The 25349-nt window shown below is 48.6% G+C and overlaps 1 protein-coding gene across 2 annotated transcripts in view; it reads right to left on the bottom strand.

Annotated features, from left to right (window-relative positions):
• Positions 1-25349, bottom strand: part of BOD1L1 (biorientation of chromosomes in cell division 1 like 1) — a 500752-nt gene that overhangs the window by 156487 nt on the left and 318916 nt on the right. For both annotated transcript variants that reach the window (XM_078678462.1, XM_078678463.1), the window contains exons 13-14: positions 23996-24042; positions 7498-7528 (exon numbers count right to left, since the gene is read on the bottom strand). In XM_078678462.1, coding sequence (XP_078534588.1) covers positions 7498-7528; positions 23996-24042 — 78 coding nt within the window. The remainder of the gene's footprint in view (positions 1-7497; positions 7529-23995; positions 24043-25349) is intronic.

Here is a 25349-nt window from a genome sequence, read left to right as displayed (position 1 = left end):
CGCCAATACTTCAATTGTCGTGCGGACCTTCCAAGTGGCATTTCAAGAGTTTCACACTCAGCAGACGGCAAACATATAGCATATATCGTAACCCAGACAGTCTTAGCGTTCCATCTTATTGGCATGCATGGTGACCCAGTAAATAACGATAGTGCAAAGAAAAACAGCAGAAGTCCCATCCCCCCACCTCCCACACCAACCCCCCAACTAGGTTGTGCATCATTTCCCTCCCCGTCCCATGGCACGTCCCAACTTGCAGTGAAAGAACAATCACCAGGGATCAGTTCAACTAGTGTAGTAACAGCGGGAATCATCCCAGAGGGTACGTAGGGTGACTACCTTCTTGCCCCGTACTTGTGACAGGGTGACCAAGCGCAGCTAAGAACGCTGCCTCTCCAGGACCCCCCCGAACCATACCGTACGTCATGTCAGGCGATTTGTCCAGCCCTCTCCTCCTCACGGTCATGCCTCTTTCCACTCCATTGTGTCAAGACATCACTACAATAAGTCAGTGCAGGGAGCGTATCTATCATTCAACATCACTCAGCCGGTCCGGAGTACCCTGCTCCCCCTGAGTAGGCCTTTGTTTCTGCTCTTTCGCCAGGTGCTTGGCATATTGAAGTGCGGCTTTCGCATCAACAAAAAACGTTGGCTTCCCGGGACCCTGTACTCTGAGCTTCGCCGGGTAGATTAATGCATATTTCGTGCCCGTCTGTTGAAATATCTTCTTTGCAGGTATGAATTCCCTGCGGGCTGCTTGCACCTGGAGAGTGAAGTCCGGATATATTTATATGTTATTGCCTTTATATTGTATCTTGCCTTTTTCTCTGGACAGTCTCAATATCACGTCCCTGTCTCTGTAGTTCAGGATCCGGGCCAAAATCGACCTTGGCGGGGCTCCCGGTTTGGGCTTAGGTCCCAGTGATCTGTGTGCCCTTTCTACTAAGAACATTGGGGACAGACCGTCGTCAAAGAGGTCCTTCAGCATGGTCTCCATATATCGCTCCATGTTCGGTATATCCGTGGATTCCGCCGCGCCTGTGACGGGTATGTTATTTCGGCGCGATCTCGCTTCCAAATCCTCATTTTTTTGTTGAATTACTTCCAGGATCTTATCCATGCCTCTTACTTTCTTTTCCAGTTCTGTCTGGCCCTCCTCCGTTGCGGTCACTCGCGTTTCCAGCACGCTCACCCTGCCTTCCTGCTTGTCCATGCGCCTCGTGATGCCATCCATTCGGGCGGCCAGGGTGTCCATCTTAGCATCGATGGCCTGCAGGCTTGTTTTCAAGTCCTGGAACATGTGGTGAATGTCCTCGGCTGGGTATTGTTGTGCACTCTCACCTCCAGTGTCCGGCCCAACCTGGTCCTGATTGGCAGCCTTCTGCTTCGTTTTATCGAATGTGATCTTCGGTTGTCTCGTGTCCGGCTTCCCCATGTTGTTTCAGGCGACAGAACCAGGCGTCAGCCAGACTCCGTCCATGTATGCCTCTCTCAGCTTCTCACTCCACTCAGTTAACAGGCCTGGCTAAGTCTGCTTCACGCGTTTCAAGCAACGTGCCGCAGCTGCCAAGGCGTCTCTGCTCAGTAGATTCGCCTCCAGGATCACGCTATTCACAAGGTCAGTACCCACCGCATCCCAGGGATAAATGCAGGCTATCGGCGTCTCTCTCGCAGTATCGTCGCGCATTTCCCCTGTCTGCATATGGATTTCGCCGTTGCACGTGTGGTATCAGGGCTCAAGTCTTGGTCCAAGTCCTGGCCTGCTCAATCTCGCTCTCCCTCAAGGCGCGGCTTGTCTCGAGTCGTTATGCCACCGTTCCAATTTGTCCAGCTAGCAGTTACCGGGTTTCCCTGGCCGGGCTCGGGGATATGCTCGCTCCCGCCACTAGCAAGTATGTTTCAGCCTGGCAGAGCGGGCCGATCCGTTCCAAAATGGCGGCCCAAGTGCTGCGCTTCTCGCAGGAGAGATAGCCCCGGTGATTCCTGCCTCGCGATCCTGCACTGCAATGGTGCAGTTACTGGGCGTCGCGGCAGATCAACGCGAGCCTGGATTGTCTTCACCCCGCTCGCACAGGCTCGCACTCAGCCCCAGTCCCATGCGGTTGAGCCCGGCTGGGGCGCCGCGCGTCCCTCTGTCTCTCCGCGCTGCGGCCGCTCCGCCCCGGCCCCCTCCGATGCCCCGGTCTCTAAGGCGTCAGCGGCAGCACTCACCCCGTCTTGTGGCAGCTGTGGGGGGGCCGCGCTCCGGCCGGTAGCTATGTCAGCGCCTCAGGCGCCAGAGATGCTCCGCTCCCGTTTCTATCGCAGCTGCGGCTCCGCTCTCCTCTCCCTTAGGCTGGGCGAAAATCCAGGCCCCGGCTCGGCACCTTACACAGGCCGCACCTCCTCAGCCAGGCATCGGGCAGCGTGGCTGTTTTCTCACGTTCCGTGGCACTGGATCCGCTGGAGTATCGACTGGAGGATCGTATAGGTAGGCAGACTCTTTGGGGGTCCGAGATGCAGCGTCAGTTGGCAGGATATATGTCGGATTTATAGCTTGGTCTGCGGAGCCGCCGAGTTAAGCAGCCATTCCGCTCGGCAGTCAGGCCACGCCCCCAGCTGTATCTTTGCTTGTTGTCACTATAGGGGCGATACTGGGAGGAGCCACGAAAATTGGAAGAGCCACCTCTGCCACGTGCTCCTCGAAAAGGCCGTTTCCTGTACTGGAGGCTTCCTAAGGAACGAGCAGTATCTGTGTCCTTTTTAATGGATCCAAGAGCATCGTCAACATGCTTGCCAAAAAGTGAATCACCATCATATGGCAAGTCAAGATTCCTCACCTGCATCTTGGGCCGAAAAGCTGTAGATTTGAGCCAGCCCTGGCGTCATAAAACAGCGGCTCCAGCAAGTTGTCTGAACCCTGTTGAAGAGATATCAACAGCGCAATCTATAATCTCAGCTCGTGTGGAATCTGGGAGCTGGTTAATCAGGGCTGCGATCTCTGACCACATTTGGCGGTCATATCTCCCAAGGATGGCCAGGGAGTTCGCCGCTCTGACCGTTGTGGCAGCCATGGTGGTAAACTTCTTACCGATAGAGTCCAACCGGCGTCCCTCTTGGTCTGGAGGGGAGGTAAGCGGAGTGGCCGGGTTCCTTGAACGCTTTTGGGCAGCCTGCGTTACGACAGAGTCCGCCTTAGGATGGGAACAAGACATACTGGAGAGTCTGCAGGCGCCTTGTACTTTTTGTCCAGACGTGGTAACACAGCTTGGATTGAGTTTGGACGTGCCATAAGTTTAAGGCCTTCTTGCCAAATAAAATCAATAATTGGGATGGTATGGGTTTGTTTAAGAGGCTGATCTTTGAAGTCATAGAGGAAGCAATCAGTTTGTTGCATCTCTAAAGTTAAATGGAAGCGTTTGGCAGCACGCACCATTAAGTTGTGAAAGCTTCCAATGTCCACCGGCGCAGAAGGCAAAGGCGATGTCGGTGGCGTAGATGGTGTTTGGGCTCTATAATCATCCCCATCTGCGAGGACATCTGCATCTTGATCAGTGTCTTGATTGACATCCGCATCATCATCAGTATCTTGCTGCGGATGGACCGGCGACTGCGGCGTCTCCGCATGCATGGGTGTTGGCGCCGCTGGTTGAGGAGTTGGTGAAGTAGGCGTAGATGGAGGGAACCTGCGATTGTAATCGTCCAACATATTCTGTAGGTTGGTCACCAAAGAAGACTGTATTTGAGTCATCCGTTCTTGATGTGGTGTCTCAAAGCAAGCATCTTGGACAGGAAAGAGAGCACATCCCTCCTCCTCATACTCCTCATCATCTTCTTGGCATTCGATATTGAGTTCGGATGGACTGGATGCAGGACGAAAAACGTCATTCAGATAGGAACCGTCATCAGATTCGTCCTCAGCAGACTCAAATAATTGCGTTGGCAGATTTTCAGTTATAGGACTCAAAGGAACTGGACGTTTAACCACTGAAGCTGTGACTACCGTGAAAGTAGTTGCTGTAGCGAGAGAATGTTGTGTCGTCGATGGTCCCGTCGACGCGGTGACAGTGGAAACCAATGTAGATGGCAATGGAGCAGTCGACGGAGATAACCCTTTCTCCTTAGTCGTCGTTGACGTAGTTTTGCGATTCGTCGACGGAGTCGTCGACGAAGATGAAACCGTCGACACAGGAAGAATCGTCGGCGTAGGCGGTACCGTCAACGAGGACTTTGCCGTCAATGGACCCATCGACGAGGTCTTGGCCGTCGACGATGTCTTGGCCGTCGACGAGGTCTTTGTCGTCGACGAGCTCTTGGTCGTCGACGAGGTCTTGATCGTCGACGTAGAGGTGTCGTCGACGAAGAGGAGGCCGTCGACGAAGAGGAGGCTGTCGACGGGGTCTTCGACGATGAATGCTTCGTAACCACAAGCGTCGACGAGGCAGGTTTACTGGCCGTCGACGATATCTTAAGAATAGAGGAAATAGGCCTCACCTCTGGAAGCGTCGACGACGGGGTGGACGTCGTTCTCGTAGTCTTCGTAGACATTGAACATGTCGTCGTCAACGTAGGCACAGCGTCGACAGATCTCGTAGTCCTGTCGACGAGCTGGCGCCCGTTTTAGATGACGAGGGCACAGCTTGGGATTCGACGCCAGAGAACCAGGTCCCGTAGGCGTGGAAGCTTGAAAATCCCGTGGGGAGACAGTTCTAGAAGCATCAACGAGCTTCTTTTTCTTCAGAAAAGGAGATGGCATCTCAGTCTCTGACCCACGCTTGAGAGAGGCTTTGGAAGGGAAAGAAGACATGCTTTCCATGTCAGAAACTGCACCTTCGGAAGTCTTCAACTTCTGTAGCCACAGAAGGAGACGGGCCTCTCTATCCTTCAGTGTCTTTGAGGAGAAGGTCCTACAAAACTTGTAGTTTTTAACTTCATGGTCCGGATAAAGACAGTAAATACACTTACTGTGAGGATCTTCATGAAAGAGGCAAAGCTTCCCACAGGAGGAACAAGGTCGAAATAAAGATTTTTTAGGTGTAGACATCTTAGAGTTGAAATAAGCACAAAAGTTTGAAGAAAACTGAGCAGAGCTCAGACAGACCCCCTTCACACGACGTGCGGTAGAAAATCTGAGGGCTTGAGCTTCTGAGGAGAAGGTTCTAGATGGTGCTGCTGCCTGATTGGCTGGAATGTGGACTATTATAATGACTCTGATATGTTACTAAAGTGAATTCTCCCTTTAAGGCTTCTATGGGCCTTTTTAGTTCTATGGTACTTTTAACTTTATTTCTATATTTTATATGTATTAAATTTTTATGTATATGTATAATTATGATATTTTCTATATGTGTGTATATATATATATATATATATATATATATATATATATATATATATATATATATATATATTACGTACCGTGGGACTCCCACTTCGACGACGGGGAATATTCAAGCATGTGAATCTATGAAAGACAACCCTAATACTGGAGAACTGCAGCTTCTGCCCAATTAACACCGGAGCTCCCCGGGCCCTGTTGGAGAGAATTCTGAAACGGCTAGCACAAATAACTCGCAAAACATTCTAGAGGTGCATACCATAACTACATAAGGGGGGGGCTCTTTCCCGTAGCAAAGAAGATCATAAACCCAAGTTAACTCATTCCTCGTGCCTCATTGGATATACAGTGTTTACTTACCATGTGCTTGGATTCATTACAATAACCCCGTTTTGAGGTAATTCATCTTATTGGAAAATTGAGGGTCGCATACTACCTTGGGCAATGTATCTGAAATCAATACAACACAGAAAACTAAGATAAAAAAAAAGTTTGTACCCGGAGGTGTGGGGCGCAGGGGGTGGTAATGTCCTTCTACAATGTGTTTATGGGCAGGGGGAGTGGTGTTCACCCAACATCTAGCTCTCTATCTCAAAGCGACGGGCAGCATTCCACCAGACACAGCTAATGTCGAGCAAAAATGACATTATTTGTGCACCAGGATTCTCACAAATAGGACAGTGTGCTTTGCGAGAATCGTGTAGAGAGAGAGCTTGGGCACGCATCTCACCAGCAGTGTGTGCTGAGTGTTCTTCAAGCAGCGGTGCGTGTGGAGACAGAGCAAGACAGACAGCAGATTTGTGTGTGAAGGGGACAATGTTTTCCCAGGAGTGTGGGGAAGGGTACTCTCAGCAGGGTAGTGTGTGTGTGGGGTGGGGGAGCGTGCGCAATATCCCCCAACACAAAGTGCAGCGGGCACTGTTTCCCAAGGTAGAATCTGCGTGAAGCGGTGTCTCTTGATCTCAGATGGCTGAAGGGGCAGTGCAAATCAACGGAGGCTTCTAAGAACAAGTTACATGTGCTCCGAGGCGAGGGGTGGGGGCTAAAGGGAGGAGAGGCTCCCTGAGCGGACGTGTGCTCCGAGTGGGTGGAGGGGGGGATGGGTAAAGCTGAAGCTAGGAGACCTCAGTGTGCAGGGTAGTGCCTGCAGACTTTCTTGTCTTTGGGCCGGGGCGGCACATCTGTTTCTAATTAGCATGGCCATGCTAAGGCCATGCTAATTAGAAACAGATGCCCCCCCTAAAGATAAGAAAGTGCTTCACGACAGCTGTGAAGCAGACTACCCAGTTCGGATTGGCCGGACGAAATGGAGAAAGGACATTGGTCAAAAAGCATCACTTTCAATGGGAAGCCAGCGTTTATCATAAACTCTGACGTGACCCAATGAAAATGATGGGCGGGGCTTCAAGACATCTCCTGAAATCTCCTCTCACTGTATGTCTCACAGGGCAAACAGCGCATGCGCTGCAACGCTAGGCGAGACCTAAAAACGAAACTGGCAGTATTTCACTATCAGGACATGTCACACACACAAGTACATGTCCTACGTATCACATACACTTCACCCTGCCCATGGGGATACTTAGGCCTACCTGAGGGGTGCCTCATGTAAGAAAAGGGAAGGTTAGGGCCTGGCAAGTGGGTGCACTTTCCAGGTCGACATGGCAGTTTAAAAACTGCGTGCAGACACTAAAGTGGCAGGTCTGAGATATATTTACAGGGCTACTTATGTGGGTGGCACAACCAGTGCTGCAGGCCCACTAGTAGCATTTGATTTACAGGCCCTGGGCACACACAGTGCACTGCACTAGGGACTTACCCGTAAATCAAATATGCCAATCATGGATAACCATTAAAATGACATTTTACACAGAGAGCATATGCACTTTAGCACTGATTAGCAGAGTCCTAAAGCCAAGAAAAGTAGGTCGGGAAAAATAGGAGGAAGAAGCAAAAAGTTTGGGGATAACCCTGCAAGAAGAGCCATTTCCAACAGTGAATTCCATTTTATATGAAAAAAGTGAAGTAACTCTAGTACTTTTTCAGCCACAACTTTAGTAAATTCAATTTAAAAAACAGACAGAGCTAAAAACTAACTTTTTTAGTCCAGCCTAATTTAACAGTGATGTACACAAAAGTTTCAATTCCTATAAATTGCACTTGATATAAACTGTTCTTACCAATAGGGGATGCACAGGAGTGTAGTTTAACCTGAAATGAAATTAACCAAATTAGGTATTGACCAGACATAAAACAATATTAACATACAAAATCCACCAGATCTAATAACAGATTGTAGTCTATTGAATGTTATAATAAAGGCATTTTTTCAGCAATCTACTTCCATCAATTAGAAACCCTGAGTGTAAAGACACAGAATGTATCGGATGAGTCATCTCATGTATCACTTTTAACTCTTATTTAGATATCCATGTCAGTTCCTAGCTGCAAATAAAAATGGCGACAGCTCGGATTACTTTGTCACCTTTTCCCTAGGCCCCAGAGATCTTTAACAAGAGGCAAAATACTAGCTGATTTGGAAGGCAACATTTAACAGCACTGACAAGTTTGGCTGAAGCGAGAGAGAGAGGTGGTATTGTGGAAGCCTAAAGAATTATGGCAGCCAGGGACCATGAGGCACTCGTTCATTAGAATCACAACTCATTGCCATCCATGGAGAAGGGGAGAAGCCTGTGTTGCAAACTTACAACAAGCATTGAAATGCAAAAGGTCTCGCCTTTGATGAAGTTAAAGCAATTTGCTTTGCTAATGGTATTGTATAACAAAGCACATGTTTTTATTTTAATGAAAGGAGAGACCTATTGCATTTTTAATGCTTGTTTTTTATTGCAATGATAGAGAGGAGGAGAGGGAAGTCAGAGGGGGAGGAGAGCAAGACTAAAAATGGAGGATGCAGAGGGGAAAAGCGCTTTACTTGTTATGGATTGTGAGGGGCCAACATGAACAACTGAGGGAGGGTGAGTTCACGAACAACAGCGAAAGAAAGGATGCGTGGAGTGGGGGTAACAGAAGTGGGACCACGAGTGGGGGCAGGCAGATAAACTGGGGAGCTACACAAATGAGGAGAAGTACACAAAGGACCTAGTTGAAACAGATGCACTCTGTTGGAGTGCTTTAAGTCAAAGATTTTTTTTAAAAGCACACAAAATGCAGTTGAAGGACACAAGTAATGCGTCCATGCTACAAGACAGAGTCAAACAAACAAAGACGGAAATCTCCCGGGCATCCATATGATTTTAAAAAACACAAAGCGTTTCCTTAGTCCGGTTCTGTGGCCTTATTAACTTACAGTTCTCCCAATTTTTAAATTTCTAGCACATGCAAATACACCCACAACATAGCGCGAACTGCTCAAGGTGCCTGAGTGCTTCGAGGCTGTGAAAGTGAATGTCGATGTTAATCTCTGATGCCTCTAATAAACAGACAGAGGCAGCATTCAATGCGTGCCCAGCAGCATTAGTTTCCTAGGCGAGCTGCTCATTCGGCAAAAAGTCACAGGGTGAGATCTGCAGAAGCAGAGGTTGGTGCGGACCTGCTAATTTATACGCAGCCGTGTTCGTCAGACGTATTAATGGGACCTCTGTTGAGCTTTAGCAGGAAGAACGAGGATGTGGGAGATCATGTTTGAAAAAGCGAAACGCACGTCTGTCTCCTGAACACTAACACACTGAGGATCCGGTAGAAAAAGCAGGCTTGTGGGATTTTTTCCACTTTTAATGGACATAATTTTAATCCTAAATCTTAGAAAATTATTATTTCAGGTTACTACCTTGTTTTCAGATTTTTGAAAAAATAGCCTGTCACTGGTGAATATTCAGTGAAGGTCAAAAAGACTTCGGTCACACCCTCGCCTTCGGCCTCGGGTGCACACCGAGTGTGCACCCGAGGCCGAAGGCGAGGGTGTGACCGAAGTCTTTTTAGATGGTGTCGAGGAAGGGGTGGGGTCGACGGTCTTACTTACGACCCGTTGAGCTGGCGTGACCTCCTCGACGTCGGAGTCTTCGGCATCTGATGATGCAATACTCTCTTCGGCGTGCTGGTGTTCTGGCACGCTGACGCCGTCCTCGAAGAGGTCGTCAGGAATCAGAGCTGACTAGCGAGCCACAGTTCTTCGAGCTCGTCAGTCCCGGATCATCTTCTTGGAGCGGAATAAGGCACCCACCGAACAGTCTTTGGCCTCGTGCTCCGATGAAAGGCACAGGTTGCACACCTCATGTACGTCGGTGTGGGGAAACGTTGACCCACATTGAGGACACTTCTTGAATAGCGTCCTTTCCATGAGCCAGAAAGTGCGGCCTAGGTAGGCCCGAAGGCCTTCGTCGACGACCGGAATCGAAGACTTCAAAGTTAGTTGAGAATCACGTGGTAGATCGTGATCGAGACAATACCGTCGAACTGAGTGAGGATTGCGCACCGAAGGAAACTTGGTTCCAAACCGGAGCGCAGGAGATACATCCGAGCCCGATGGCGGAAAAAAACTATCTGGGGATGGAGCCGATGCCCATGCGCAATGTGGTCCTAAGGAGGAGTCACCTATCTTGTGACTTCCAAAGAACTTTTCAGGACAACAACAAACTGCAAACATCCGGGCCCAACACTTGGTGGCGATCTATGCATAGTGTACAATCTGCAGCTCATATGCCTCGAACATAAGGTTTAACAAGTACTGCATGGCCAAACAGCATCCACATTTTAAGCTCTATGTCAGGGTGACCTTACCTAAATTAGAGAGTATATATATCAGACAAGCAAAGTTACATTCAGCACCAGTTTGATTAACCCCATTTGGTAGTGCTGTATCTTGGATTGTAGATCTGCATGTTTCAGTATCTTAATAATTAACAACAAGTTATTGCTGCAATGGCAGCTTGAAGCCTGTTGGAAAAATAAAATTCAAATACAAATCATAAACCAAATAAAACATCCAATATATGTATATATATCGTTTTTAAAAGCAACCAACAAGTACACTGCATTTCTATTGTTAGTGTGAATTAAATTAATTTGCTTCTTTCGCCTGTAAACAGACTTGCTGAGCAGGAAAGACTACTCTTAGTTTCAATGTGTTTATTGAAGAGTCTTCTCTGCTGGTTGCCTGGTCGGTTTGACTGCCCTTTCACTCAGATGGACTTCATAAAGTCCTCCAGTGTGTTATTCCAATGGGTGACATTTCTACAAAATGGTAGGCACTCTTGCCTCCTAAGGAAACAGTTCTGCCATTTGAGCTGCTACTAAGTAATCAAGACCCAGATGAACGACCCTAAATTGCGGTCGCAAACAGGCAATCAGCCTGTTTGCGACCGCTATTAGGAAGGGGATTGCCAAGGGCGTCCCTTTCTAATAGCGACTCGCATTTGTATCTATGAATGTTTTGCGACTGCAAACACTGGCAATTTACCACCTACTTCAAGTACGTGGTAAACCATTCACAAACGGGATGGGTTCCCCAGGGGACCCCTTCCTCTTTGTGAATGGGTCGAAACCTACTTTTTAAGGGCAGGCAGTGGTCCCACGGACCACTGCCTGCCATGAAAAAATGAAACTTAAAAGTTTCATTATTTTTAAATGCCCCATGTTTTCTTTTAAGGAAAACGGCTGCATTTAAAAATTGCAAGTCACAAACTTTTCTATCCACCTCATCTAACCTCTGTTGCCCTTCTCTATGGTGGAACTGATGTCTCCGGTGAAGAAGCATGTCTTTTCCTTACTGCAGACACTATGACGGAGACCAGTTTGGGTTCTTGTCTAACGTAGACTGGGTGTTGTTCCGTAAGTCTGCATTTTTTCAAATGTCTACGTGCTGTTGACTTTACCATCACTGGCATTAAGAATATTTCTGGCCTCAACCCGAGAGGCTCTGGGTTGCAATATCGGCATGATAATGAAAACTGCTGTTTGTGGTTGCTTCCCATTGTATATTAAGCTTTGTGGCTCCTCTTATTTGTATGTCTTGAAATGTCGGAACATCAATAGCAGGGACATCCTTACGGGTGATGCTGCAGGAGATGTTGGAATAAGGAGTCAGAGGAATGACACCTAGATGTTGTATGGGAAAAAAATGGTTATCTTCTTTTTGCCACTTTCCCGTGACAACTCTTGAGGAACTGGCAATGTTACTCACGGTCTGAACGGGCAAATTGACACAGATGTGCTGCTAGGGACTGTCAAAGGACCTTATGGTGGTACAGAGCGTGAAGGTACTATTGGAACTGGAGACATAGGAGACTTCGGAGGTTGTTGCAGAACTTCAAGTTGCTCTTCAACCAGGTCTTACGCTGAAATAATCATTCTTGGAACCACTTCAGGGTCAGAACGTTTAGAATGAATTACATCATGTAATGAAATAGATAAAACTGACTCTGAAGAAATTCTCGATGTCTATCTTCTTGATACCTATCTTGACATCATTATCACAAGCACCATTTTTTCCTCCACGCTGAGCGATGATGCCTCAATGTCAATTGTCTGGACGTTGAGTGAATCCATATTGAAGGTCGAAATGTAGGTGCAGGAGTAGATGTCAGTGGTGGTGATGGACCTATGGGAGACTGTACCTCAAGAGTCAAAATCAGTGGTACAGTCAAACTCCTCGATGGCAAGCTTGTTGGTGCAAATGGTCTCAACATCAACCGGTGCTCTCAGGTGTAGCGGAAGTGACTTGAGAGATGGTGACAATGTTGTCTTTGTTTCCTCTCTTTAGATCTCCCTCTGTGGGATTCTTTCTCATGAGATCTGTAGAGGGTGGCCCATTTCTGTTGGTCCTCTCTGCTTCTTCCTCTCTTCCCGTGATCTGACATCTTCTAGTTTCACACTGAGGCAGATCCCTTCTATAGATTGGAGAGCTCTTATTGTCTATTTTTTTACAAAACCAGCAGCCAGATTCATGAAGCAAAAATCAGCTCGCAAAGGGCCAGATTCTGCGAATCTGGCCCTTTGCGAGCGCTTTTTTTGCATTTGGGATTCATCATCCCAAATGCAAAAATCGCACATTTTGAAATCGCTAAATTGCGAGGAATTGCATTTAAGGAATCTCTATTTGAGATTCCTTAAATGCAATTCATGAACCATTTTAGAATTGCGAATTCACAATATTGGGCCGCTATTTACCGCGAAGTCTGACTTCGTGGTAAATAGAGAAAACTTAGAAAAATGCACTTCAGTGCATTTTTCTAAGTTGTATGTTACACACACACATGTCTTTTGGACATGTGTGTGCGCAACACCAGTGTAAATCACCATTTCAGGGGTGCTACAGGGTGTCCTTTGGACACCCTGGCACCCTTGAAATCGCTTCCTTATTTGCGATTCGCTAATTGCTAATCGCAAATAAGGAATGACTCCCCATTCATTCCTATTGGCCTTTGGCCAGCAGGAGGAATAATCCGTTGGCGCCGGTCTCTCCAACCACAGAATGACTCTAATATATTAATAAAATATACTCTGGTTTCTGTGCATAGGCGGGAATATTCTATGTTTAAGATTATCAGGGAGGAACCGACAGTGTCGAAAATTGGCAAGGTAAGGTAAGGCAATTACCAATCTCAACAAAGAGGGAAATCTAGGCTAACAAAGAAAACCCAACAAAAAAAGCATGATTTACAAACTGAGACCAATTAAGAAACAGAGCTTAAGAAGCAACCAGGAATATGAAAGTAAAAATAAAAAACAAAAAAGATGTAAAAACAATAGTCTTAATGCCTGAAGTACAAGTTACTTACCTTCGGTAACGATGGATCTGGTAGAGACGATTCTAGCCGCAGATTCCTTAACATAGAATTATCCCCAGGCATAAGATTGGATCTGGAATGTTCTTTGCCACAGCATCTCTGTGCGCTGGGGGGTGTTACCACGTGACTCCGCCCCGACGTTGTCCGCGGGCGTGACGTCAGCAAGGTCACATAAGCCCCACCCTGGTGTGCCAACGTCAGTTTTCTTTGGAGTACATTTCCGCGCCACAACGCGGAGCCATCACGAACAAATCACTGTGAGAGTATGGAAACAGTGTGCGAAAAAATCAGATAAACAGAAAGGGAAGAAACGAATGGCGAGGAACAGCACCATTCAGGAAAGTGCCAGGCACTGTGGCACCGAAAGTCATAGAAGGGAAGAGCAAAGCACAGCTACTGCTAAGCAACCCTGCAAGTAAATACGACAGCCTCCCTGGACAGAAAAGCATGTGAAAAAATGTCACAACTGATGGAAGAGGCCTGCAACCCATTAACAGTGAGGGACAACAAGGCCAGAACATAAAGCAATTACAATCTAACCACAAAGCAACACCAGCAAGGAGAGGCACATTCTCTGTAAGGAACTAAGGGTGGAGGCACAGCCAAGAGTCCCCTAATCAGAAGACTGCAGAGGAGTCAAAGATTTCAAGCAATGAAAAAGGGGAGAAGAGGATGAGGAAGCCCCACACTGGAAGACCAGGTGCAGGGACGCAGATGCACCCATGAACCCACCAACCGATCACCAGAAAGGAAGGAGTGTATCAAACAAAAAGAATGAGCATCCCACTAGAGCGGAAGTGAAGGAAGGTACTCGCAGAGGGCAAAACCATGCAGAGACAGGCGAGTGCAGAAGACCAAGCTGAAGGTCCTCGCAGAACAGGGATGAAGGGCGGGTTGTGAAGGAATCGGCGGCTAGAATCTTCTCTACCAGATACATCGTTACCGAAGTTAAGTAACTTGTACATCTGATAGAGACTACTAGCCGCAGATTGCTTAACGTAGAATAGATACCCTAGCCATGCCCAGAGGGGAGGAGGGTCTGCGAGCGGGCCCTACCAGCGTGGGACAACACCGGGCCCCAACAGGGCATGTGTCATTGGGACCGGAAGGACGGTCCATCCCCCACCAAGCAGAAGGAAGCAAGAACGAGGAAAGGGAAGACATGAGAACCCCCAAGCCCATCCAAGTAACAAGGGACATCCGCCAGAAAGCCCCAGAGGGACAGACAACGCCAGAGGAGTCCCGGGGGAGAAAGAGTCAACCCCCAAACTCCAAGGAGAAGAGATAACAAATTGAGGCGGAACCCTCCACAGGAGAACACACAGTGAAGGGGACAGCTGAACCAGCCTCTGCCTCGAGCCAGCGGACAAGGCAGGGGCAGCTCCACAGTCAAGAAAGGCAGGCGTGAGATAAAAGACGCGGACTCGTAAGGCTCCAGCAGAACAAGAGGCAGGAGCTCAAGGGCACACACCAAAACCCCCGGCTGCGTACCAGAAAGGGCAGGCGTGCGCATCCAGAACAACCCGTAAAGGAAGACCGTTCCAGACATAAAGCGACCCACGAAAAGTGGGACCAGCCAGAACAGGAGAAATACGTAGGACGGACTAAGCCGTCAACCAGAATACAGGAAAATACTAGGAATCCTATCCCCCCTGGATCATCAGACAGAGGACCAGGCCGAAACGCCAGACAAAAATGGCGGAAACACCACAGCACAACGCCGCCGACGGCATGCCAAAGCTGGTCTAGTGATGCAGTGGATACTGAAGATGACAGGACTAGGAGCAGCGCAAGCTGCGCCCAGACAAAGATCAAAGAGACTGCACCAGCGGTATACAGCGGTGCCAGTAAGGCGAGGAACCCGAAAGGGAGTCCACACCCTCCCAGCATAGGACAGTGCTATACAATAGCTACAAGTACCCCACTTAGGGTACGACACGTTCCAGAGAAAACATGGGAACCACTCTAAGGGGAAAAATCCTGCATCAGAGACCAGATCATAAGGACCTGCGGTTAGAACCGCAGATGGCTTAGCAATCAGCCCAAAAAAAATACACAATTGCCAGAAGGGCTGTACCAGCAGCCAACAGGAGAGAGGGGGCCAACATAGGGACCCCGAAGGCAAGCCAAACCACACAGAACACATAAACACATAGTGGAGTGGTGTGGCTCACTGGTTAAAGGCGGCAGACCCGGAAGCAGAGGACTGCCCGGGACCAGGGTTCTATTCCCGACGCGGCAGGGTCGAGGACCAGGGTCAGCGGACTTGATAATTCTCGCCTCGGTGCCTACTCTAACCAGGGATCACACTCGGCAACTCTGGGCATTAGCTTGCCTCATCTCCACAACGGCCCCCCACATACGCCGGGGATGCCTGGTTTCACCTTGGAGATACCCAGTAGGGACCATCTCACAGGGAAAGCCAGGACGGGTTCCACAGCGGTCCACAGCGCAGAGATACTCCTTCGGGAGTCGATTCTAGCGCTTTAGAAACCCACAATTAATAAAACAGGCTAATCAAAGCACCAAATTCCAGGAAAAAGATGGGATAATGCCTCCCATCAATCCCCGGAGAAGCAACAAGACAAGCTTACGGAGGGGGAGGAGGACGTAGCTCACCAAGGAGACGTTTGATGGCAGAGTCCGCGTGGGTGTTAAACAAAAGCACCCCATCAAAGGGCAAGTCAACCAGACGCTCCCTAATATTCTCTGGAAAAACACCATCCCACAACCAAGCATGACGACGGAGGGCCACAGAAGAGGCCATAGCACGGCCGAAAGCATCAGCAACATCCAAAGCCGCACGAAGAATAAAAGCGACAAATTCCCGACCATCCAACATATGGTGCCGTAGATCAGCGCGAGCACTCTCATGGGAGACACGAGACCGAATCCCACAGGCTGGCGGTAGCCCTGGCCAACACACAAAGGGTGTTGAGCGTCCTCAAAGCAGCACTAGAGGAAGCGAAGATGTTTCGCCCCCAAGAATCCAACCACAGGGCCTCTCGTGACGGAGGAAACAACACCAAGGGCAAGGAAGGAAAGGCAGTCTGCAAAAGAGGGCCCTGTGTAGTAGGATGGAAGGAAAGGCAGACTGTGTCATGAGGAGGAGGACAATGGAGGTGGAGAAGCGGCTGAGGTACCGGATCACCCGTGGCAGGACGCCCCCAGAAGAGAGTTGTGGAGCGAAGCTTGAAATGGAAGAAGCAGCTCCCGTCCACCAGAGCCCTGGTGGAGAACTTCCAGCAGGTGATCCGTAGGAAATGGGGTGACGGGGTCACCCATCCGCAGAATGCCAGCGGCCGTGGAAATAGCCCGAACAAAGGCAACACTGGACTCCGTAGTGCACCGCGGGGGAGAAAGCCGTTACTCCATGGGCGACGGCTGTAAACTAAGCCGTCCATCCCCAAGGCCAGCAGGAGGAATAAACGGCCAGCCCCTGAATAGTGACGGATGAGCGGGGAACCTGAGGGGCCCCTGGGGAAGGCGGAGAAGCCGGCGGAGCAGCCAACCGCTAACTGCGGAAGAGAGGGTCCGAAGGAGGAGGCCACGGGGACAGTGAGGAGCCCTGCCTAGAAGACGCCGGTGAAAAAGCAACGACGCAGCATCTCGTCTTCGGAGAAATAGAGACCAAGAGATGACCAAACTCCGGAGAGGAAGGAACCTCTGGAGACGAGTCGAGAACACGACGCCAGCACGGCGCCGTGGAGTCCGCCACAGGCACCGGCTCGACGTCGATTGGCACCGGAGTGGGCATCGGCGGCGCAGAGTCGACCTCCAATACCACGTGCTCCCTATGAAAATGGGGCCGGTCGGAGCCGGGTCGACTGAGGAACAGCGCCGAAAAGGTGCCGGCTCGACCTCACACGAGGCAGCCGCTTGCAATAAGGATCAAGAGGGACTCGGGAAAGCACCCCAGGCCCCGGCCTCCACCCGCGGCACTGCCAATACCGGGGCGGAAAGCCTTCGGCGCCGACAAGGCACCGTCTCAGACTCTGGCAAGGCAGCCGCCTGCACAGAGGACCGATGGGAACTTGGGGGCGAGCCCGAAGTCCTTGCGATCTCCTGCGATGCCACAGGGATCCCTGTAGGGATTTGCGGCCAGACAGGGACGCAGTGGGTCTAAGAGGGGAGCACCTCGACGACACCATCCTCCTACAATCTGAAGCCGAATCCGTCGGCGCCGGGGTCGAATCTGTCGGGGTCGAAGCCGTCAGCGACTCCGCGGAAGGCCCTGCGCGCGGCAGGGGATCCACGGACGTCTCGAGGAGGAGGAAGTGGGGCACAGAAGACTGCAGAGCTGCAGCATAGACTTGCATTTGAGCCCTGGTCGCCCAGATGCCAGGGAACGGCAGGTAGGGTGGTGACAGGCGAGGGCGCATGTCACGAGGGGAACCGGCGCCCTCTGCCGCACGAGGAAAAGGCCTCGGAGACAAGCTACAGGACCTACCAGCTGGCGAGCGACACCCATAAGGCCGTGGCGATGGGAGATGCCGCAGTCGGAAACAGCGGCTCCTGGCTTCTGATGTAGGGGACGGACGCAGGGACGACACCGACCTGGACAAGCGGGCCGACAGCAATTTAATCCGGCGCTCCTGCCGGGACTTCGGTTTGAGGTGCTGACAAGCGTCGCAGTCCACCGAGTCATGGTGCTCGCCCAAACACCACATACAGATCGGGTGAGGGACCGTCGCCAACATCTGACGTGCACAAGAAGTACACGTCTTGAAGCCCGGAGGCATTCGCACACTGTTCCTCTGCGCAAAGAGTGAAAAAAAGGCATGAAAACAGGACAGGGACACAATCCCGATCCACATTGCACGGGGAAAAGAGAAAAAACTGACGTCGGTGCGTCGGGTGGGGCTTATGTGACCTTGCTGATGTCACGCCCGCGGACGACGTCATGGCGGAGTCATGTTGTACTGCCCCCCGGCGCACAGAGATGCTGTGGCAAAGAAAATTTTCCGGATCCAGTCTTACGCCTGGGGATAATTCTACATTAAGGAATCTGCGGCTAGTAGTCTCTATCAGATTTAAACTGCAGAAAATCATTGGGGAACTACAGCCACTCAAAGAGGATATCACAAAAATAGCCAAATCTCTCTACACAGAAGAATGTTAATTGATCTGATAAAGAACCAGTCGATTGAAAATAGTTTACTATACACATCAAGATATAAAACTAAAGGGGGTATAAGACGAAATATTGACATAAAAAGCTGAAAAACTGAGAGCAACACAACAGGATCATATAAGACGCTGTACTAGGAGCACATATAGTAAACAATGCTGGTTTATATGCCCCTGACAGCCAACAAACAGGTGTATAATGACTTCACAGAGAAATTAGCAGAGTTTCGCTGCTGGTACATAACAGATAGGAATTTTAATGTAGTCTAACAACCACACTAGGTGAAAGCTCAAACAAAGAAAACAAGAATTATGTACCAAAAGTAAGGTACAAAATAAATGTAATAAGACAACAATATTTATTAGACATCTGGCAAGAACAGCATCCTCTAAGGAATAGTTTACCCTCCTTTTAGCAAAACACTAGAGTGTCTTCTCTTACATATATTACTTCTTTATTAGCGGACAACTGAAAACAAATGGTCACATCAATCGTACCCAAAATGTATCTGATCCTTCTATCAATCCACAAATTAACATCTCAAAACCCACATTTTGAATACTTAGAAAAACAATGAAAAAGTAATTGTTGAATATTAAAGAATTAAGGAAAGATACTAAGACCTTAAAAAGTATATGTCTGACAATAAAAAAGAAAAACAATCAGACGGGATACAGTATGGGATTTGCTATTAGCATATTTTAGAGGCATGACTGGCAGTAACACACAAGCTGAATGTCGGAAAATAAAGAAAAATAGAAAACTTCAAGAAGGATGCCAGATACAGCTTTACAATCTAATGAGGAGAAGGTTCAGAAAGTGATTATGAAGGAACAGACAGCGTTAAGTTCCTTATAATCCGAGGGAGTAATACAAAATGAAGAAAGATATAAGGAACAAATATAGGAGTGGGGAATTAAAATTTGATGATGGATGGCAATGGGGACTAACACTAGACATTAAAATAAAATTCAAGACACAGCCTTATCAAATAGGAAGAAAGAGCAGCAGAAGGAAGGAAAAGCACATTTCACCTACTTAAAACTATATAAATAAAACAGAAAATACAAATAGCAATGAAATAATCAAGTAAAAGGCTCTTAAAAAAATTATCAAGAAAGCAAAAATATTAGCAAACAAAACTAATTATTCAAATAGAATACATTTATTCCTCAGGTATTCATAGAAGTGACACCTAGGTTAAGTAAAGTGTTTTATCTGCACTACAAATAATTAAGGTTCTGGGGTCGTGGAATCAAGCAAATACAAATATCTTCCTAAAATCTGGAAGACATGCCAAATAATGCAGGGTCGTTGAGACAATACCATTATTAAATACAGACAGTAAGACACATACTTCTATGTTAGACAAATATATTGATAAACAAGCATTGAAAATGCAATAGGTCTCGCAATAGAAGAGTTTGACCTTTTGGTTTTGCAAATGGATGAGTGGCGTTGCGTGGATGAGTGGCGTTGCGTGGATGAGTGGCGTTGCGTGGATGAGTGGCGTTGCGTGGATGAGTGGCGTTGCGTGGATGAGTGGCGTTGCGTGGATGAGTGGCGTGTGTGAGTGGCGTTGCGTGTGTGAGTGGCGTTGCGTGTGTGAGTGGCGTTGCGTGTGTGAGTGGCGTTGCGTGTGTGAGTGGCGTTGCGTGTGTGAGTGGCGTTGCGTGTGTGAGTGGCGTTGCGTGTGTGAGTGGCGTTGCGTGGGTGAGTGGCGTTGCGTGGGTGAGTGGCGTTGCGTGGGTGAGTGGCGTTGCGTGGATGAGTGGGGTTGCGTGGATGAGTTGCGTGTGTGAGTGGCGTTGCGTGTGTGAGTGGCGTTGGACGTGTGAGTGGCGTTGGGTGTGTGAGTGGCGTTGCGTGTGTGAGTGGCGTTGCGTGGATGAGTGGCGTTGCGTGGATGAGTGGCGTTGCGTGGATGAGTGGCGTTGCGTGTGTGAGTGGCGTTGGGTTTGTGAGTGGCGTTGTGTGTGTGTGAGTGGTGTTGCGTGTGTGAGTGGCGTTGCGTCGATGAGTGGCGTTGCGTGGATGAGATGCGTGTGTGAGTGGCGTTGGGTTTGTGAGTGGCGTTGCGTGTGTGAGTGGCGTTGCGTGGATGAGTGGGGTTGCGTGGATAAGTTGCGTGTGTGAGTGGCGTTGCGTGTGTGAGTGGTGTTGCGTGTGTGAGTGGCGTTGCGTGTGTGAGTGGCGTTGCGTGTGTGAGTGGCGTTGCGTGTGTGAGTGGGGTTGCGTGGATGAGTGGGGTGTGTGAGTGGTGTGGGTGTGTGAGTGGTGTTGCGTGTGTGAGTGGCGTTGCGTGTGTGAGTGGCGTTGCGTGTGTGAGTGGCGTTGCGTGTGTGAGTGGCGTTGCGTGTGTGAGTGGCGTTGCGTGTGTGAGTGGCGTTGCGTGTGTGAGTGGCGTTGCGTGTGTGAGTGGCGTTGCGTGTGTGAGTGGCGTTGCGTGTGTGAGTGGCGTTGCGTGTGTGAGTGGCGTTGCTGTGTGTGAATTGCTGGTTGGGGGAGTGGGGGGGTGGGCGGGGGAGCAGCAGGCAGATGCGAGTGGAGCGCGCGCTGGAGAGGGAGGGGGTGGGAGGACTAGGCAGCGGGAGAGAGGGAGAAAGGAGTGCACGTGCATATAGCAGGACTGGGACATTACATTGTGAGCTGCACATTTGCAGCTAATAACCGTTGACAAAGCCGATAGTCCTTACTTGTTGTAGGTATGATGTTACTTGTTGCATTAAATATCTGGATGCAATGACAGAAACAGCAAAATACAAGTTGGGTGGCACACTATGCTAAAGACAGATGTTTAGGGTAAGTGTTTTAAAGCCACGCCCCAATTACACTGACCACGCCCCTTTGAGAGACCCCCCAGTTTTTTCAGTCCACTTAAAGCCCTGCCCCCAGGCATTCTTCACAGCAGGGCTCAGTGAGTGACGGCACCCACCTGTGGTGCGATCCTTCTTCTAAACTCCGGCGGTGCCCTTGTATGCAGCAAGATGCTGACTGGCGTCTTCAAAGATCTGGTCTGTCTTTCACCAGTGTGCTGCTCAGAGCCGGGACAGGCTCGCGCCCGCACTCGGAGCAGCACGTTTACTGTCATATGACGCATGACCCTAGTCTGTATGCACAACAGGAGTCACCATATGGAAAAAAATTTCAAGGCTCCACATAGTCTTTAATCTGTGTAACACACATGCAGTCAGATATACATACACGCAATGCAACACAAGCACACATACAACATGGAAACACAGGTAGCGCGTACTGGTGTCATTGAACACATTGTAATGCACAGGTGGGGTGCCTGTATGCATGCGGCACTTCTGCTACGTTGGTGGCTTTGTGCCTGTACATGTTGCCTGTGTGTATGTGCTTGGAGCATGTGTATCTCTGGCTGCAGCGTTTTCGGTCTGCGCATGCTTCTTTGGAAAGTCGGTCCTATGTGCTTTGCCAGTGCTTGTTTCCTTTCATTTCAGTGAACGGGCCATAGTTTTCTTTCTGTCGTTTGTTGCATTACAGTCAGCAGAGGTGCATCTTGGCATTTAGCACTTCTAGTTACCGGTGCTGGTAATTGCTTTAAGGTTTATGCAACATTGCTGGAAACTTTGGAGCTCAACTCAGGAAACCTGGGTTCAAATTACTGTTGGGAGAGCAAGAATGTACTCGAATATTGTCGTAATACCAGCTGCTCATGAAATATTTACCGATTATGAAATACGATAAGGCTGATCTTAGAACTGCACTGATCCCTTGCATGTTCCTGCAATAAACTGATAATACGAACTTCACTTGCATCGTTTTACTTTTATTTCCCTATTACAGTGAGCCTGTCACGTCCTGCAGGTAAAATGCCCCCCAAATTAAAGAGTGAGTTTAGAGCGCGTGATTGCATGAGCACCTGGGCGCCATGCCCTTCTTTGAAAAGTGTTCCTCAAAAAGAAGTTGAGAAGACCGGACAGTTGCCCAATTGAAAACATTGACATTTACCGTACTGTGAAGAGCTCATGAGGGACACACATGGAAAACTACGGTATCCAGAATAGGACACATTAGGCTATACACAACACGTATAAACCCTGCTCAAGGGCTTCTAATTAGCAGGTAAACCAGAAATCGTTATGACCCCGCCCACCGGTCTTTTAATGTCGGCATCTCGCGCCACCTAACCGTTCTTTGATACTAGAACGCGCTTTTTGCAGCTTCACGTGCCACTGCTGGCACATCGTTGGGAACGTCCAGAGTGCGAGAATCGTGGGTCCCGTTCCCCAAATACTCCCACATAATGCCAGGGTCGTTAGACAGGATCGCGTGGCGTCTCTCTCAAGGTATGACCGGAGGCCGCACGTAATGGAGACGGTGGTATAGGTTTACTATGTGGGCAACCGTTCGCGCTCTCACGGTGTTAACAGGCGGGGGTGTCACAAGAAAAATGCCGTTTTCTGTATTCGCATCCATGCCCCTGACAGGAAAAAACACTCCAAGCACACATAGCACCACCCCCTGGTCGACGCACGCGATGTTAGCATGTCGGAGGTACACGCGAGGGCTGCATGTAATCGCACCCGAACAATACCACACATACGAACTATGTCTGCGGTGGCCATTTATGTGGACTACCACCCTTGCCATACCAGGGACGGTAGTGTTAACAAGTCCCGCGGCGACCTGGAAGCTCTTGGCCGGCCGGCCAATCCGGTCGCGGCTGACCGGAAGTCCCGCCTCCCGAGGTCCGCGAGCTGCCGGCGCATGGAGCGCCCTGCCTGTCCGAATCAGCCCGGGTCCCCAGGAGGGGGCCGGGGAGAAGGAGGAGTGTGGCGTCTGTTGCGGGGCTCCTCGGACCTGAGGGAGCCCCGATTGTGAAGAGGAGACGAGACGCGCCGTGAGGCGCGGAGCGCGAGAGGAGCCCGCCGGAAGAGCGCAGTCGGTGAGTGGGGCCCAGGGCTGAAGTGAAGTGCGTGCGTGCCTGTGTGTATGCCTGGGAGGGGTGGGGGAGGGGAGGGGGAGTGTGTGCGCGCGCGTGTGTGTGCGTGTGGGAATGTGTGTGCGCATGCGTGACTGTGTGATTGAGAGAGAATGCGAGGTAGGGGATAGTGTGCCTGTATGTGTGCCTGTATGCGTGTCGTATGCCTGCGTGTGCATGCGCGCGCCTGTGTGTGTGTGTGTGCGTGCATGCAGAGGGGTGGGGGCTGCCTGTGTGTGTGTGTGAGCAAGGGATTTGATTCGCGCATGCGCAGCTACCAGACGCTCGCTCCCGAGGTGAAATCTGACATCGTCAAAGCGCGCGTCTGGTAGCTGTCCACTCTCCTAAATACGGGCCACAAAAGGTCTGAAGCAGACACTCTCAATGCTCACGCATTGAGAGTAGGTCTGCTCGACCTAAAAAATGTTATATGGTGCATGAAGAACTCAAAGTTTGAGAAGATTAATGAACCACTGTATAATCGGACAATTTCAAATGCATATTATGGAAGATAATAAATGTGAATGCCTTCCGAATATCATTTACAGGAGAAATCTATCAACTTGAGGATGCCCCAATTCTTAAATGTAGGAAGAATTGCATTAACGTTAAAAAAAACACCACCTAAAGATAAAGCAACTAACTTATATAGTAAAAGTGCACCCTTTAGTTATATCTTTTAATGGCAATATTCAATAACATGTTCTAAGCATTGCAAATGTCCGCAGGAAGGATCACAAATAACTGTTATTTCTTATTGTGATCCTTTTTAATCAGTCTAAAATATGAGAATCAAATGTTGTAGCATTGCTATAATTAAATTTGCCCCTCAAAAAAGAATCACCTACATCACTTGGACAGTCTCCTTCTGAAGCCTGTTTCTTCAATGGATTTTCTGAAAATGAAAACAAAAGAATTACATAACTGACACAGATGCATTCACCATTCACCTCTGCATCACCAAAGGATATTCTGTCACAATCAACTATTCTAGGAGGTAAGCAAAGCCTGAAGCAGAAAATATGGTTACCATAAAAAACACATTACAATATATTTGCACTTTCTATTTAGATTTAATATGTTTCTAGAAACGTGTGCTTCTGCTGCTGTCAGAATAGAGGTCCACGACTATTCTGGATCAAAGTTACTTATCGAAATTGTAATAAGTGTTCTGGTAAGCAGGTATTTTGAGTTGATGCAGTTCACAATGCTGCTCTTTCAATATATATTGTGACAATTTTAGTACATGTTTACCTATGTAACCTATTTGTGATGTAAGTATTGCTCTTAGCTACTGTATCCTAGCAACTACTGTTGAGAATGTAGAATTCAGTTACAGACGGAGGAGCTTGCTGTGGATGGCAGCTGTTGAGCGCTGCTGCATTGTATGCTAATCAAATCCTTTTTAAACTTTTTATATGAGTCCTATTCTTCTCAAAAATGGCGACAAGGATGGGATGCTAATTATTAAGAGAAGAAAGGAATTCTGATTTTTTTTATATATAGAAGTTTTTGTGCAGCTGAATGTTTTGACAAGTAAAACATCGAAGACCCTCAACGAAGTACCTTCAATGTTATCGTCCGTCAATACTGTTTGGCGTGTCCATGTGATGAATGTCTGGATTTCTTAAATGAAAATATAGACGAAGACAAGGGAATCTGCTACCAAACTAACGTGAGTGACGTAACTAAAGGTACTCATACCATTTAAACCCGATTATCCAGTGATCTACGTGCATATTAGGTTGTTTCGGAGTTTAAAAGGAGCGCACTGAGCAGAAATCTCAATTTCATACTTTAATGGAGTATATTTCACTGTTGTGTCTTTCATCCAGTTTCGGAAGTTTGACTGCACTTTGAATACTTGAATTTGCAGTTTTCACATTACCTTTGCTTTTGTGAATTGACTGTGCGGATTTAAACAAAAATAGCACTTACGTTAACGTTATACAGTGCATCTGCGTGTCTTCTTTCAAATGATCACAGGAGCGCACGCCGGCATTCTTCGTTCTGCATTCCTGACCTTGTTGAACATCGTTAGCAGAATCCCTAGTGCGGCGTTACGTGACCCGCGTCAGATGTCACGTTGTACGCGCCTCCATTTTTAACTTTAAATCAAATTTAATAAAGCTTTCGGAGACAGCATTTATTTCGGAGACAACATTTTATTTCACTCATATTTAAGCGGACAATCCATCACTA

Source organism: Lissotriton helveticus, chromosome 2_2, assembly GCF_964261635.1.
Source record: "Lissotriton helveticus chromosome 2_2, aLisHel1.1, whole genome shotgun sequence".
In the NCBI taxonomy this organism is placed as follows: domain Eukaryota; kingdom Metazoa; phylum Chordata; class Amphibia; order Caudata; family Salamandridae; genus Lissotriton; species Lissotriton helveticus.
Note: the sequence above shows the minus strand (reverse complement) of the source record. Positions and strands in the feature narration are given on the sequence as shown.